Consider the following 16,019-nt stretch of genomic DNA (forward strand, 5'->3'; position numbering starts at 1 on the left):
TTCTCTTCCTTGCTGTGCAGGGGATTGAACCCAGGGCTTTTGCACTGAGCCTTTGCCCAGCCCTTTTTAAATTACGAGACAGAGTCTCTCCAAGTTGTGAGGTTGCCCAGTTGCCAGGCTGGGCTTGAATTTATGATCTTCCTGCCTCAGCCTCCCCAGATGCTGGGATTACAGGCCTGCACCACCGTGCCTGGCTTCTCAGTGTCCTTAAAGAGCTCTATCCCAAGCCAGGCATGGTGGTGCATGCCCATCATCCCAGCACTCAGGAGGCTGCAGCAGGAAGGTCATGAGCTCCAAGACCCCAAAACAAAAACAAGAAAAGAACTCTACCTAAGATGCTGGACCTGACCTGGCTCACAGAGTCCAAACTCCAGGCTCCTTAGCAACACGTGCAGGGTCTCTGACCCGCCCAGGAGCCTCGGCCCTGCAGGCCCCTCACACGAGCTCTCAACCCCCACCCACCCTGCATTTGTGTGCAGTTTTGTTATTATTTGCAGTTTCTGTCTCTCCGTGACTTTACCATTCGCCTCGCTAAATTCTGCTTTAATATATTTGGTTTTGTTGTGCTGTTTTCCTCACGACTTATTCTGCTGTCCAGTTAGGAGCCACTGTCCTGTATCCATTTCCTAGGGCTGCTATAAAACATCACCACAAACGGGTTTACATGAAGCAACAGAAATTTACTGTCTCATAGTTTGGGAGCCTGGAAATCCAAAATCAAAGTGTCTGTAGGTCACGCTCCCTCTGAAGTACTAAAGATAGCCTTTCCTAGTCTCTTCCTAGCTCTTGAACCCAGCACCTTCATGTTGAGCTACATCCCCAGCCTTTTATTATTATTTTTTTAAACTTTGAGACAAGGTCTTGCTAAGTTGCCCAGGTTGAGCTGGAACTTGCACTCCTCCTGCCTCAGCCTCCCAGAGTGCTGGGATCACAGGCGCATGCCAGCACCCCCTACTCCTTCTGCGTCTCTCTTTAAACCTCTCTCCCTATGATGGATACCAGTCATTGGATTACACATCCACCCTCACCCAGAATGCTCTCATCTTTCACATGATTACATCTACAAGGACCCTGTTTCCAAATAAGGTCACACATTACCGGTGCCGAATAGACGTGAATTCAGGGGAGGACACCATTCAACCCCAGACACCTTCCCAACCTCATGATTGCTGTGCTGACCCCGCTTTCTCACCGTCTCTTCTCCTTTGGTGTCTCTGTCCCTCGGCCCCTTCCCTTTAATCCACCCTGCCCCCCCTCGCCCCACGCCAGGACAACAGCCGCCGGGTAGACAATGTGCTGAAGCTGTGGATCATAGAGGCCCGGGAGCTGCCCCCCAAGAAGCGGTACTACTGCGAGCTCTGCCTGGATGACATGCTCTACGCACGCACCACCTCCAAGCCCCGCGCGGCCTCGGGGGACACCGTCTTCTGGGGGGAGCATTTCGAGTTTAACAACCTGCCGGCTGTCCGAGCCCTGCGGCTGCACCTGTACCGTGACTCAGACAAAAAGCGCAAGAAGGACAAGGCGGGCTATGTCGGCCTGGTGACTGTGCCGGTGGCCACCCTGGCCGGGCGCCACTTCACAGAGCAGTGGTACCCTGTAACCCTGCCCACGGGCAGCGGGGGCTCCGGGGGCATGGGCTCGGGCGGGGGTGGGGGCTCCGGGGGCGGCTCCGGGGGCAAGGGCAAAGGAGGCTGCCCGGCAGTGCGGCTGAAGGCACGGTACCAGACCATGAGCATCCTGCCCATGGAGCTGTACAAAGAGTTCGCGGAGTACGTCACCAACCACTACCGGATGCTGTGCGCGGTGCTGGAGCCTGCTCTGAACGTCAAGGGCAAGGAGGAGGTGGCTAGCGCGCTGGTGCACATCCTGCAGAGCACGGGCAAGGCCAAGGTGGGTGCCGCGCCCTAGTCTGGGGTGGCGAGGACAGGACGGATGCCCGAGACTGGGTCACGCGGAGGCTGACCCGTGGGTTCTCCGGGCCCCCAGGACTTCCTTTCCGACATGGCCATGTCAGAGGTAGACCGGTTCATGGAGCGGGAGCACCTCATATTCCGCGAGAACACGCTTGCCACTAAAGCCATAGAAGAGTACATGAGGCTGATTGGTCAGAAATACCTCAAGGATGCTATCGGTATGGCCCGTCCCAGGTCCTCTTACGAAACCTGCCCCGTGCCCCCCAGCCCCGAACGCGGCCATCCCCAACCCCAAGCCCACCCTTCCTCACAACCCCAGAACTCCAGCCACCTGATTCTGCGATTCCTTCAACCCAGGCAGCCCCCTGGCCCTGCCCTTGGCGAGTGTGACCACTCCCTCCCTGTTGTGCCCCACCCCCAGGGGAGTTCATCCGTGCTCTGTACGAATCCGAGGAGAACTGCGAGGTCGACCCCATCAAGTGCACGGCGTCCAGTCTGGCCGAGCACCAGGCCAACCTGCGCATGTGCTGTGAGTTGGCCCTGTGCAAGGTGGTCAACTCCCATTGGTGAGACTGGGGACGCTGGGCCGGGGGGCCGGGCCGGGGCAGTTGTGTGTTCATCTGTTCATCCATCTGTCCATCCTCAAAGAGGACCGAAGCACCAGCTACAGGCAAAGCATTGTTCTGGGGGTTGTAGAGCAGACAGAGGCCCGGCCCCTGCCTTCAGAGGGCCTCTGCCGGCATGAGTGGGGACAAAGGGGATGCACAGCGAGCCAGAGTCACTGTGGTGCGTGGAAGGTGCTGAGCAAGGGTAGCCCCGGGCGGTGTCGGCCCGAGTAGGCAGCTGGGACTGAGACGGACCAGGAAGAGGCACCCTGGGCCGCGTTTGGAAGACGGGCGGGTGCAGGCGCACCAGGTGGGCCAGGGAGACGCTCCCGAGGTCGTGGGACAGGCACTGCGGGGGTGAGAGAACGCGCAGGAGCTTTGAAGGTTGCACAGGCTCCTGATGGAGGTGGTGGGGGACAGGTGTGGACAGGCGAGGAGACAGAGGGTCTGGAAGGCCTCAGGTCAAGTTCGTTACAGGTCACAGGATGCCATGAAAGGTATTGGCGCCAGAAAGTGTGACGCCTGAGATGAACTGCTAAGTAAGAGTGAGGTGTGGGGGCGTGGAGTAGGGGGCTGTGACTAATGGCTCAGGACGGTGACAGGAAATACGGAGAGGGCCCTCTGGAAGGACACGTGCTTGCTTGGAAAGGAGAGGGGTGTGGAGGTCGTGAGGCTGGGGGTTGGGAGACTGGTGGCCTCAATGGCAGATCCCGGGGAGTCGGGGAGGAGCCAGTTGTAGGTGTGGGGGCGATGGTGAGCCGGCTCCGTGTTACACTAGTCGAGTTTAAGGTGTTAGTGGGACACGGAAGTGGAGCTGGGGGGAGGGGAGAGTGAGCTCGCAGCCATTCCAGGGACCGGGGATCATGCCTGGGGCAAGTCCATCCCCATCTCCCTGGAATCCTATGAGTTGGGGGGTCCGAGCTCCCTGTACCTCAAGTGACCCTCCATCTCTCTCCCATCTCTGTCTCTCCCTGGTGTCTGTTTTTCTTCTCCTCCTCTCCTTGTCTCTCTCACACACCCCTCCGTCTCTCTGCCACGTGTCTCTCTGCCCTCGCCTTCTCCCCACTCCGTTTCTCTCTCCCCGATCGGTCTGTGCCCTCTCCCGGGCGTTTTTCCAGCAGCCTCCTGCCCTCCTCCTGCGCTCCCTGCCTCCCCGTCTCTCTCACCTCTGTTTCCACGCCCTCACCTCCTACCACCCCCCTCAGCATGTTCCCTGGGAGCTGAGGGTCTCTGGGGCTCAGTCCCGGTCTCTCTCTTTCTCTCTCTCTCTCTCTGTCTCCCCACCCCTTCCCCCCAGCGTGTTCCCGAGGGAGCTGAAGGAGGTGTTTGCGTCTTGGCGGCTGCGCTGCGCAGAGCGGGGCCGGGAGGACATCGCCGACAGGCTGATCAGCGCCTCGCTCTTCCTGCGCTTCCTCTGCCCGGCCATTATGTCGCCCAGTCTGTTTGGGCTCATGCAGGAGTACCCGGACGAGCAGACCTCACGAACCCTCACCCTCATCGCCAAGGTCATCCAGAACCTGGCCAACTTTTCCAAGTGAGGGATGCTTCCAGCAGGGGCGGGGCCAAGGGCGACAGAATCGGGGGCGGGGGTCTCCCGAGTCCCCAGAGCCCCTGCGGTGGGTGGGCATGAGGCTTTCTGTGCGTGTGTGACCTCTGCCTTCCGGACCCCGGCCAGGTTTACCTCAAAGGAGGACTTTCTGGGTTTCATGAATGAGTTTCTGGAGCTGGAGTGGGGTTCTATGCAGCAGTTCCTGTACGAGATCTCCAACCTGGACACACTGACCAATAGCAGTAGCTTCGAGGGCTACATTGACCTGGGCCGAGAGCTCTCCACCCTGCACGCCCTGCTCTGGGAGGTGCTGCCCCAGCTTAGCAAGGTCAGTAAACGCCCTGCCCTGGGCCCTCCCCGGGCTCCCCGAAGGTGCCGGGGGCCTGAGAAACTGACCCCTGTACAGATGTTTCTGCCTTCCAAGGCCCTCTTAGGCTGGGCACTGGGCCCCAGGTGACAGCCTTGCCCTTCCAGGAGGCCCTCCTGAAGCTGGGCCCACTGCCCCGGCTCCTCAACGACATCAGCACGGCCCTGAGGAATCCCAACATCCAAAGGCAGCCGAGCCGCCAGAGCGAGCGGCCCCGGCCTCAGCCTGTGGTGCTGCGGGGGCCATCGGCTGAGATGCAGGGCTACATGATGCGGGACCTCAACAGGTGAGCACCCGCGACCCCAGCCTGTGCCCCGGAGCTCTGGCTTGGCCGTGCTGGAGACTTCTCACTGGGCCCCACACGCCTCTCCCCAGGGCTTGCAAGGAAGGGAAGAGGCAGTGAGTTCTCAGGGGAAACAGTAAAGAAACAGGTAGACAGTGAGAGGCTGAGAGCCCTTCAAAGCCTAGGGGAGCAGAGACGTGGAGCCCCAGGAGGGTCGGTAGCCGCTCCAGCTCCCAGCTTAGATGTAAGCCGAGGGATCCTGCAGCTCTGCTCTCCCCTGCCCTGCCCGTGCCGTTCCCCGGGCTGGGCTGAGCCTCCACATGTTGGTTCAGGCGTCGGCTGCCAAATAAGCTCGTATCTCTGTGCAGTTTGTTAAATAAGCGGCTCCCCCGCTCCACCAGCACGGAGGGCTCTCCACGAGCCGCACTAAGAACAGCAGGAGCTGAGCAGGCCCCAGCATCCGTCCCGGCCCCGGCTCTCACCCTTTATCTAATGACCCTGTGCCACACCTCTGCTCACCTCCCCTCCATGACGCCACCCCACCCCCATTCCCACGGCTCGTCCATCCATCCACACCTCTCCTCCTCTCTGTCTGCTCGCCCCTCTTTGCATCTCTCTCCAGCTCCATCGACCTTCAGTCCTTCATGGCTCGAGGCCTCAACAGGTGAGGGGCTCTCCCCTCCCCAGCCCTCCTCTCCTCCTCTCCTGTCGGCTGCCACTCCTGCTCCGTTGGCCTTTGCCCTCTTCTCCTCGCCACTGCAGTGCACCTCATCTCCTCATCCCTCCTGCTGCCCCCATCACCCGCTTCCCGGAGAGGCCACGCCCTCCCTTCTGCTGCCTCCCTGGGCCCTCCCTGCCTGCGTCTCCAGCGCTGCCAACGCCGGCTCTCAGCCCTTGCCCGCGGGTCCACCGCTCACCCATGGCCTGACCTTCCCTTCCTACAGCTCCATGGACATGGCTCGCATCCCGTCCCCAACCAAGGAAAAGCCGCCCCCGCCGCCACCTGGCGGGGGGAAAGACCTGTTCTATGTGAGCCGGCCGCCCCTGGCCCGCTCCTCGCCGGCCTACTGCACGAGCAGCTCGGACATCACGGAGCCAGAGCAGAAGATGCTGAGTGTGAACAAGAGCGTGTCCATGCTGGACCTGCAGGGCGACGGGCCTGGCGGGCGCCTCAACAGCAGCAGTGTTTCCAACCTGGCGGCTGTTGGGGACCTGCTGCACTCAAGCCAGGCCTCTCTGACTGCAGCCTTGGGGCTGCGGCCCGCGCCTCCTGGACGCCTCTCCCAGGGGAGCGGCTCATCCATCACGGCGGCCGGCATGCGCCTCAGCCAGATGGGTGTCACCACGGATGGCGTCCCTGCTCAGCAGCTGCGCATCCCCCTCTCCTTCCAGAACCCTCTCTTCCACATGGCGGCTGACGGCCCAGGGCCCCCGGCAGGCCACGCAGGGGGCGGCGGCCACGGCCCACCCTCCTCCCACCACCATCACCACCACCATCACCACCACCGAGGTGGGGAGCCCCCAGGGGACACCTTCGCCCCATTCCACGGCTACAGCAAGAGCGAGGACCTCTCCTCTGGGGTCCCCAAGCCCCCTGCCGCCTCCATCCTGCACAGCCACAGCTATAGTGATGAGTTTGGACCCTCGGGCACTGACTTCACCCGTCGGCAGCTCTCACTCCAGGACAACCTGCAGCACATGCTGTCCCCTCCCCAGATCACCATCGGTCCCCAGAGGCCAGCCCCCTCGGGGCCCGGGGCGGGGAGTGGCGGGGGTGGCGGGGGCAGTGGTGGCGGGGGCCAGCCGCCTCCGCTACAGAGAGGAAAGTCCCAGCAGTTGACAGTCAGCGCGGCCCAGAAACCCAGGCCGTCCAGCGGAAACCTGCTGCAGTCCCCGGAGCCCAGTTACGGCCCCGCCCGTCCGCGGCAACAGAGCCTCAGCAAGGAGGGCAGCATCGGGGGCAGCGGGGGCAGCGGTGGCGGAGGGGGTGGGGGGCTTAAGCCCTCCATCACCAAGCAGGTAGGCGAGGGTAGGCAGAGGGGGGGTGTGGTAGGGAAGGGCCGGGTGGGTGGGGGGCACTGCTGAATCCACGCATGCTCTGCTCTCCTCTCTGCTGGCAGGCGTATGTAGAGGGTGTGGCATGGCGGCGTTGCACTGTGTGCGCTTTAGGCCCTGGGGATGCGGTGGTGAACAGACAAAAATGCCTGCTCTCATAGCGCCCTCACTCAGGCGAGGCATGCAGTCCCTTCCCTCATGTCCAGAGGGGACAGGGGCCCGAGCAGGGGAACGGTCGGAGACCTCCGTCTCTGATGGCTGTGTTCGCCCTCCAATCGCACCCCCCTTTCCTTCCCTCTGCTCTCGGGCGCCTGCCCTGCCCGACTCAGCATTCTCAGACGCCGTCCACGCTGAACCCCACCATGCCGGCCTCGGAGCGGACGGTGGCCTGGGTCTCCAACATGCCTCACCTGTCCGCCGACATCGAGAGCGCCCACATCGAGCGGGAAGAGTACAAGCTCAAGGAGTACTCGAAATCCATGGATGAGAGCCGACTAGACAGGGTACGGTGGCCCCCGCCACCCAGACCCAGCTCTTCTTCACCCGCAGGGGAGGCTCAGTCAGTGCAGGGGAAACAGCCAGGCTCGGGCGGGCTTGTGGGGGAAAGAAAAGACCGGACCTGGTGCTGTCTGGAGCAGGCCTCCTTCAGCCTGTTGTAGGAGACCAGACCCGTTCAGCCTGTCTCAAAGCCCATTCGGTGTTTCACGGGTTACGAACGCTGTGGGCCACCTGGGAGGAAGTGTATTTTATTTTAGGCCATGTTCCCCGGGGCACCAGAGTCCTGCGCCAGGGACTGCTCAGGAGAGCCAAAGCTGCTTCCCCAGCGGTGGGAGCCTCTCAGCTGGGCGAGGGCTGAGGGGGCTGTGTTTGAGCTGCACATCTGGGTGACACATCTGCCCTTGGTGTCCGGAGTGAGGCCGGCTCTGTATGTGTCCTCTTTAGAGGATGGTCAAGGCCCCTTCGCTGCTGTGACCCGCAGTGTTCATCGTGGCAGCCGTTAGGTGGCTCGTGGCACTTTTGGAACTAAACGTTTTAGCGTGATTGAACACTTCCATAGTTACATGTATGTAGGGGCGGAGTTCAGTGGTTGAGTATGTGCTTAGCATGTGTAAGGCCCTGAGTTTGATCCCTGGGACTCGACTCCAAAACACTAAAATAGCTGCACGTTGGGGGGTGGCTGCCGTCAAAGGAAAGCAGCACACTCTGGAGTCCACAGCCAGCGGGGCAGATAAAGCGACTCTTCTGCACACTCAGGCCCCAGAGTGCCAGGGTTGGCTGAGAGAGAGGCATTCCTATTTCTCAGGCGGGGACTCCCTCGGGCACCAGTCCCCCGGACACGGCCAGGAGGGAGTCCCACGTAGGACGGCCCCCCCCAGGCCCCACCCAGTGTTCTGTCTTCCTGTGCCTCCTCCACATGCCCGTCCTGGCCTCTGGCTGAAGTCACTTTGTGGTTGGTCTGTGGGCACACTTTCTCAGGGTGTCCGAGTCCGGCTTGGGGGTGGGTCCTCCTCTGCTCTCACGCATGTGTGGGGCCGCAGACACGCCTCAGTGTGGCCTCTGAGACCCTGCTCCATCTTGAGGACACCTCAGCATCATGGCGGGCAAGTGTGTCCACCAGGCGGGGAGAGGGCTGTGTGCCCCTGGCCCAGGCAGTGGCTGTGCTGGGCAGACAGGGACTGGGCTGGCGGGTGGGGTCGGGGCAGGCGCCCCTCACAGTGCGGGGTTGTGTGCCCGGCGGGCAGGTGAAGGAGTACGAGGAGGAGATCCACTCACTGAAAGAGCGGCTGCACATGTCCAACCGGAAGCTGGAAGAGTACGAGCGGAGGCTGCTGTCCCAGGAGGAGCAGACCAGCAAGATCCTGATGCAGTATCAGGCCCGCCTGGAGCAGAGTGAGAAGAGGCTGAGGCAGCAGCAGGTGGAGAAGGACTCACAGATCAAGAGCATCATTGGCAGGTGAGGGGCGGCCCGGGGAGGGTAGCCTCGAGCGCCTGAGGCACAAGGGAGCAAGCAGGCCAGCTGCTCCTCCCGCCCCCGCCCCCCCCAACTGGGGAGACACTGGGGGAACCACTGCCCTGGGACATCACTCATCCTTCCGTCACCAGAGAGGGCAAAACCTGCTGAGGGCACCAAACGCCTTTTACCAAGCCCTGAGGTCTGTCACGATCATACTTCTGCAACCCTGGGAAAATGCCAGTGTACCTAGACAAAGCCTAGACCGGGGGCTCCCACTGGGTATTCACAAGTCAGCCTGTGAGGTTCGCCCCGAAAGCTAAGCAGGCAGCTGTAGCCAGAGAGGCCCCTGAGCACCCCGTTCCTGGGCAGAGCCTTCCTCTCCAGCTTCAGAAAGGGTCTTTGAGTCCCCGAGTGGCTTCAGCTGCTCTGCCAAGCATTTGGCTCCCAAGGACAGGTCCCGGCAAGGGGTCAGTTTGAGAGCCGGGGGCAGGGGCCCCACGGTCTACTCAGCCAGAGCCAGCTCCATCTTGATCCGTTACAGATTTTTGAGTAAGACTTAATTAGGAGAAAAGCAGTTCTTGACCTGAAACCTTTTCTGAAACCACTGTTCCAATTGAGAGGCTTTACGGGAAATGACCTTGAGAGTCCATCAAAGGCAGGGAGATGCTGGGAATGACGAGGATGGGTGAGGCCTCTCTGGGCTGAGGGACCCGAGCTGGCCTGGTTCACCGTGGGAGTCAGAGAAGCCCGGTCTCCAGCCAGAGTCTTGGGCAGGGGCAGCGCTGTCCCTGTGGGAGGGCTGTGGCCGTCTGGTGACTGCGGTCTTGGAGGCACACAGGAAGCTCCCTCAGCGGGGAGATGTGAGGATCCCGGGTGACAAGGAGTCTTCTGGGTGACGCCAGTGGAGGGATGCCAAGGGCGGGAGAGGCGGCCCGAGCCTTTCCCGGGGAGTGGCAGGGGCTTCCTGGGCCAGGAGTTGTGTGGGCAGCCTCTGAGCCTGTGCCCGCCACTAACCCCACTGAAGCCCGTCCCTTCAGGCTGATGCTGGTGGAGGAGGAGCTGCGCCGGGACCACCCCACCATGGCTGAGCCCCTGCCTGAACCCAAGAAGAGGCTGCTCGACGCTCAGGTGGAAATTACAATGTCATTTATCTTCTCCGTGTCCCATCCCCATCCATCCCACTGTCCTTTGTGCACTCACCGCACCGGCCAGCCCAGCCCCATTGCCATCCGTCTCCTGTTGTCCTCCGTCTGTCCACTGGCTGCTCCTCGCGGCCCCCCATCGACCCATCTCCATCCCATCGTCTGTGCCTTGGTCACCCCGGCAGTGTCCACCCGCCCCGTGCCTTCCTCCCCCCCCCGCCCCCCGTCCGTGTCTCAGGGTCTTCTACCAGAGCCTGGGCCTTTCTGCCCCGAGAGCCGCCTGCTTCTGCCTGGTTCCAAGAAGCCCGGCCCCTTGTTTGCCCAAGGCAGGGAGTTCGGCTTCCTCTGAGCTCTTCTTGGGCCAGGAGCACTAGAAGTCGCTCTGTGCTGGAGTGGAGCACGGGTGCCCTGGAGACTTGGGGTCCCTGTTACCTCTGTTCTCCTGGTTTCTGCTCCGACTCCTTGGCAGCTGCCTCCCAGCTTCTCCCCCGTCTCTCACAAAGCCTCCCTGGAGCCTTCTCCCCTCGATGCAGCCTTCCTCCGGAGCTCCCTCCCGCCCTGGCCCGCCGCACACCTCTGCTGCGCCCTCTGCCCCCCACCGCCTTCCAGGCTCTCCCTCTGCACCCTCACCCTGCTCTCCTCCCCGCGGCCCTCCTGCCTCCTCTGCTCTGACCACCAGGCCTCCCTGCTCCGCCACCAAGGCTCCTGACCCCGTGACCCCGCTCTCTCCCCCTGCAGCTCCTCATCAGGTAATTCTCCTGGTTCCGCTTTGACCACGGGCGGAGGACACAGGGGGAGGTGACTCCGGACCACTGCAGGTTGGTCGTGAAGCCCGCCCTTCCAACTGTCCAGAGCCTCTCCCCTCACTGCTGCCCCCCACAGACCCCACCTCCTGACACAGCTGTCCAGCACCACCCAGTGAGCACACCTGCCCCTCAGGCCTCCGCAGTCCCGCCGGACCCTACACAGGCCCCGAACACGGCCAGGCCACACCGTCCTCCAGAACACTCTCCCTGCCCTCCTGACCACGCCCTTCTCTTCCTCTGCCTCTCCAGTGTATGTCTGTCACCCCCCATTTCACCAGAGCGTCCTTGGGAGTGGGATGTCGGGGGTGGGTTCGTTAACGGGGCAGAGGGGGTGGGTGGGGGCCCTGGCCATAGGGGCTGTGTGGCGCACCGCAGGTAGGTTGGGGTTCCCTCTTTCTTCCCTGATCCTGGCGCTCTGCCCCTCCTTCCTCCCGCTCCTCTCTCACTCACCCTCCTCTTACACCTGAGCGTAGACTGCACCTGGGGCTCTCGTTAGCCCTGCAGGGGGAACTGGGAGTGGCGGTTACTTCAGGGACTCGGAGGGGCCCTGGAAGACATAGCGCTGAGCCGTCCTGACAGTAGCCAGGATGAGTGGAAAAAGAAGGAAGCAAACCAGGGTAGATGTTAGGATGCGGACCTGCCCCTATACCTGGGGAGGCCGAGGTGAGGAGAGACCTTCCCAGATCACACCGTGGGCTCAGCAGCCAGGCCATTCCCAGGCAGGAACAGCATGTTGAGTAACCTCTATTCTCTTTTTCTCGTTGTTGTTATTCTTTGTTTTTTTGAGAAAGCGTCTAACTATGTATGTAGTTCAGGCTGGCCTCCAACTTGCATCAGTCCTCCTGCCTCGGCCTCCCGAGTGCTGGCATTATGGGCATGCATCTAGTCTTGCTGTAGCTCACATCCGTGGGTTGCTAACGCCACTCACTCCCCGTCTCCCACCACCCAGTGGCTTTGCTGGACACATCACCCTGCCTAAAAAAGCCAGTAAATGGGAACCTGTCAACCACAGACATCACTTCTGAGACGCTCTATTTCTGTGGGAGTGAGCCGCAGTGGGCAGTGGCCCCTCACGCTGTAATTTTAACTCTGCTAGCCCAGCCTCTCTGTCAGAGTAGTTAGTGATCTGTAAACAGATGCTCAAAGGCACCAGGGGACCTCACCATTTCAAGGGCTCCTGCCGGGAATTCTTTTGTAAAATGAATAACGGCACCCTTATTTATCTGCTTTCTAAATTTGGGTGCATGGGGGTGTAGGGGGCATGCCCATGCGCCGTCACAGGCAGACAGCAGAGGGAAGGCAGTCTGAAGGTTCCTTCCTCTGCTCCCCTGCCGCGCTCTGCGCCCGAACTGTGCGTCACTTCCTGTCCCACTGACTGGCAAGCTAAGAGGGGCGCTTTGCCTAAGGCAGGGGTGTGGGTGACCTGAGAGGTGAGTTCTGTGTCCTGGGAGGGAGAGCAGAGCTGATTTGGAGCCTTACTGTATCCCGTGGTGCTTGGCCAAGCATAGCCACCTTGCCAGGCCTAAATGCCCTGTGCCCCAGAAAGTAGTTTGGACCTTTCTTCTAAACCACTTGTAGGTATCGGTCCCTCTGCCACGCACAGCCATTAACTGAAAAATTAATTTTGAGTCCAGATTTTTAAAAAGCTAAGCGTGTGACCGGAAGCAGGGGGGGACTCGGGTGATTTTCTTTTCTCCCTGCAGAGGAACAGAAGGAACCAGCAGTTGGTCCACGAGCCATAGGAGATGAGAATAGGACCAGGGGTGGGAGTAGGGTCGCCAGCCCGCGCCCTCCAGCTGGGAGCCTGGGGAGGGGACTGAAAGGAAAGTGGGGGAGGACAGGAATGGAGCCGTTTCTGCTTCCCGGGGGTGCAGACTGGGCCGGCTGTGTCTCCGTGCAAGCTCCTAGTCACTTCCGCCAAGTAAGAGAGAAAGAGGCAGCCTTCCCACGAGCTTTCCCTTCCCACGTCACTCCCTGAATCCCCTTCCTTTCCCCCCAGTACAGTTAAACCTCTCTAATTTGGGATGTTATATTTGAGAAGATGGCCACTCTGAATAAGTGACAAAACTGAATGACAGTGTCTATTTAATGAAATGCATGTCTTCAAAATATATACAGTAAGTAGAACTCGGTGAACAAGGCTTGTTCCACGCCGGCCCTCAGCATGCCTTAGTGAATGGATAGGATTGAAAAGTCTGTTTGCTGCTGTAGGTTAAATGCCCCCTCCTACAGACACATTCCCACTGCTGGTTTGCTTGGTACACCCTTTCTTCACAGATAAAGGCAAACTCGGGCCCGGTTCTCGTTCAAATTATGACAAAATTCCAAATCCACAGGGGTTTGGATTAACGAGGTTTTGCTGTACTGCCTCCCCTGGCTCCTCAATGCACAGTTCCTACCTGGGCCGGGGGCGGGCCGGGTGAGGACTGCCAAGAGGAGGAGGGTGGCTGGGCAGGAGCACGGAGGTGAAGCCGTGGGGGTGGGGGTGCCATGGGAGCTTGCTGCCTTTGAGCTGGTTTCCTGGTGTGACATGGGGTTGAAGGCTTGAAGGCCCCGGTCAGGAGTCTGGGGGTGAGAGTCTCCCCGATCCCAGAGCATCCTGAAGGTGAGAAGCAGCAGGAGCTGGAGATTGTGCTGGGGGGCGGGGAGGGTGGACCCGGTGTCTGGAGGGGTGGCTATGGGGTGGCCACTGCTGGGGGCTGGCAGTCAGGCCCCCGCGAAGCGTCTCAATAAGTCCGCGCTCTCCTCTTTGGTGTCTTGCAGGAGAGGCAGCTTCCCCCCTTGGGTCCAACAAACCCGCGTGTGACGCTGGCCCCACCTTGGAACGGCCTGGCCCCCCCAGCCCCGCCCCCCCCACCCCGGCTGCAGATCACGGAGAACGGCGAGTTCCGAAACACCGCAGACCACTAGCCCGCCCAGCATCACAGACCTCCTCCTCCTCCTCCCTGCACCCCACCCCAGAACAGCATCAACCACCAGGACTGGACGTCACCGAGGGACAGCGGCATTGCCTCCCCGAACGCCTCCTTGGGGGGCACTGGCCCCCCGCCCCATCGCACCATTTCCAGGAGGGAAGGGGGGACCCTCAGCCGCCCTCTTTTCCTTTCTGTTGGGGTGCTGCCCCCTCTCTGACCCCCAGGGACCCTTGCCCCAGGACACCGCCTACCCTACACAGACCCCTCCACTCCGGGGTGCTATCCCCATCCTCTGCCTCATCGTTCCCCTGAGCACTGGGGGACAGACCCTCACCCCCACCCTAGGGGTGTGGCACCTCCAAACTTTCAACTTCAGGGTGATTTTTTAGCAGTAACCAGAGCTGACAATCTAACTCCCCTCCACCGCCCCATTTTGGCTTCCCCTGCCCCCCTTGTTATGGGGAGGGGACCCCGGGTGAGGGGGTCCTATTACCCCTTGATTTCTCAGGAGCGTCTGGGGGGGCTCAGCACGCACAAACTCCTCCTCCTTCCACTCTTAAATTTACTCCCTCCCCACCCAGAACCCAGATGGGGTGGAGGGGGCCACCGGGGCAGGGAGGGGGCGGCAAGGGGGGAATGGGAGTTTTCTCCCCTTCTTCCCACACCTGATCTGCTCTCGGCTGGTCCCAGAGCGGGGTGAGGGGGCTTATGCCCCCCCCTCCCCCAGTGTGTTGGGTGGGGTGGAATTGAGGTTAGGGCGAGGGGTTAGGGTTTAGGAGGGCGTGTGTGTTGGGGAGGACAGGCTAGTGGATCTGTCCTACCCCAACACACAGTCTCCCCTGCTCCTCCCCTCTCTCGGTCTCTACTCCCAGGGGGAGGGGGGAACTTACTCTAGGAAAAGCCATGTCTCTCTCCCCCAGGGTGGGGGGACCTGCGTTGGAGGGGGGTGTTGGGGGGCCCCCTTCCATGACTCTGTCCCCCTGGGGAGGTAGGACAGGGCTGGGCTTCCCTCTCATCCTCCCCCGCCCCAATCTCCCTCCACCTGCCTCCCTCCCGCCAGTCCACAATTTTTCGGTGTTTCTCTGTACATAGCTCTCTGGCGGGATAGGGGAGGTAGGATGGATGGGGCTTGGGGTGGGCCGGCCATGGGAAGGAAGAAGCCCCTCCTTGGCAACCCCTCTTCCCTGACTGCCGTCCCCTACCCAGCCTTGTGCCCTCATCCCTTCTTGCGTTTGATATTGAGACTTCCAGACTCCACCCTTCTTTCTTTTGTATGGACAGTTCCCCGTCCGTCCCGTCCCTCTATACACATACACCCAGCCGGGGCCAAATTTATACTTATATAAAAGTTGTAAATATGTGAAATTTTATCCCTGTGCCCTCTCTGCTTTCCCCACCTCAGGCCCTGCCCTAGGACCCCCTTCCTCCTCTCTTCTTTGGCTGTTGTAATTATCTGGGGTTTGTACTGTACATATCCGGGGTGTGTGTGTGTGGGCTGGGGGCGACCCCTCTGTACAGAGCTTCCCGGCCCCTCCCCCGCCTTCTGCCCCCTCCCCGCCCCCACCCGAAGGGTAGGGAGGTGCTCTTCTACCCGTTTTATTTTCTTTTCTCGTTCTCCCTCCCCGCCCCTCTCCCAGCCTTCTCTGTCCCCAACCACTGCCCACTTCCTCCCAGCCCCATTTCCTTTTTTTCTGGAGTGTGTGGTGAAACAGAAAAATCATGTTTAATAAACGGAGATTGTTCTTTTATCGCTGCTCTGACTTTCTTAGCCTGGGTCTCTGGGCCCGACAGCAGGGCGACAGGATCTCCTTCTTGAGAGGAAGCTGACAGCTTGGGGTCAAGGCCATAGATCCCTGCCTGATGCCACAGTCCCCTCGAATGTCACTCTCCCAGCCAGAGAGATTTCTGCGTTGGAGCAGGAGTCGCGCTGGCCACACCTGCCCGCCCCAGTCGCTTTACTTAGCCTGAAGGAGCAGAGGCAGAGTCCAAGCATACATCCTTCTCCAAGCGATCGCCTGGAAATAAGACTATTTAATTGTTAAAATGCTGCGGTGCGAATCGGAGGAAAGCACCCGGTTCCTTAACAAGTCTGGGTTCCCGACCCCGCCACCTGCCAGCAGAGCGGCTCTCCCAGCCTCGGTTTGCCCCATGGAAACGGAGGGCGGCCACACCTACCTCGCCAGGCTGCTGGGAGGACACAGGTGCCCAGCCCACACAGGTGCCCAATAATTTCACTCCTCTCAGCGCCCACCGGGGTAGGACAGGCGTACGCTTAATCACCGGGAAACGCTGCACCCTCGGAGCCACGGTCCACGTCCTCCGCGGCCAGCTCCCCTCCACGCCCCACCCGCAGGCTGCCGGACCACCGCCTTCTACCGGCCCCGCCCCGCCTGTCGGTGCAACCAATCAGCACGAGGCTTGTAGGTC

At 61.0% G+C, this 16,019-nt stretch overlaps 1 protein-coding gene and 1 long non-coding RNA gene across 7 annotated transcripts in view; one reads left to right on the forward strand and one right to left on the reverse strand.

The window, feature by feature from the left end:
* The window catches only part of Syngap1 (synaptic Ras GTPase activating protein 1), a gene marked incomplete in the record, with an annotated part of 30,446 nt that extends 15,106 nt beyond the window's left edge, over window positions 1-15,340 (forward strand). Inside the window, 14 exon segments of one of the 6 annotated variants that reach the window (XM_013516985.1) lie at window positions 1,270-1,893; window positions 1,990-2,134; window positions 2,338-2,482; window positions 3,819-4,055; window positions 4,197-4,398; window positions 4,545-4,723; window positions 5,343-5,384; window positions 5,665-6,739; window positions 7,105-7,278; window positions 8,518-8,729; window positions 9,767-9,857; window positions 10,610-10,689; window positions 12,682-12,794; window positions 13,441-13,529. In XM_013516985.1, the coding sequence (XP_013372439.1) occupies window positions 1,270-1,893; window positions 1,990-2,134; window positions 2,338-2,482; window positions 3,819-4,055; window positions 4,197-4,398; window positions 4,545-4,723; window positions 5,343-5,384; window positions 5,665-6,739; window positions 7,105-7,278; window positions 8,518-8,729; window positions 9,767-9,857; window positions 10,610-10,624 (3,141 nt within the window). 6 annotated transcript variants of the gene reach the window in all.
* On the reverse strand, window positions 15,297-15,964 carry LOC106149121. Its single transcript, XR_001235082.1, has 2 exons — window positions 15,768-15,964; window positions 15,297-15,607 (listed from the first exon to the last, which is right to left on the reverse strand). It is a non-coding gene; the product is annotated as an uncharacterized LOC106149121 (long non-coding RNA).
* Window positions 15,965-16,019: the final 55 nt, after the last annotated feature.

The sequence above is a fragment of the Chinchilla lanigera genome, unplaced genomic scaffold (genome assembly GCF_000276665.1).
Source record: "Chinchilla lanigera isolate Chin_1 unplaced genomic scaffold, ChiLan1.0 scaffold00036, whole genome shotgun sequence".
Taxonomy (NCBI): Eukaryota; Metazoa; Chordata; class Mammalia; order Rodentia; family Chinchillidae; genus Chinchilla; species Chinchilla lanigera.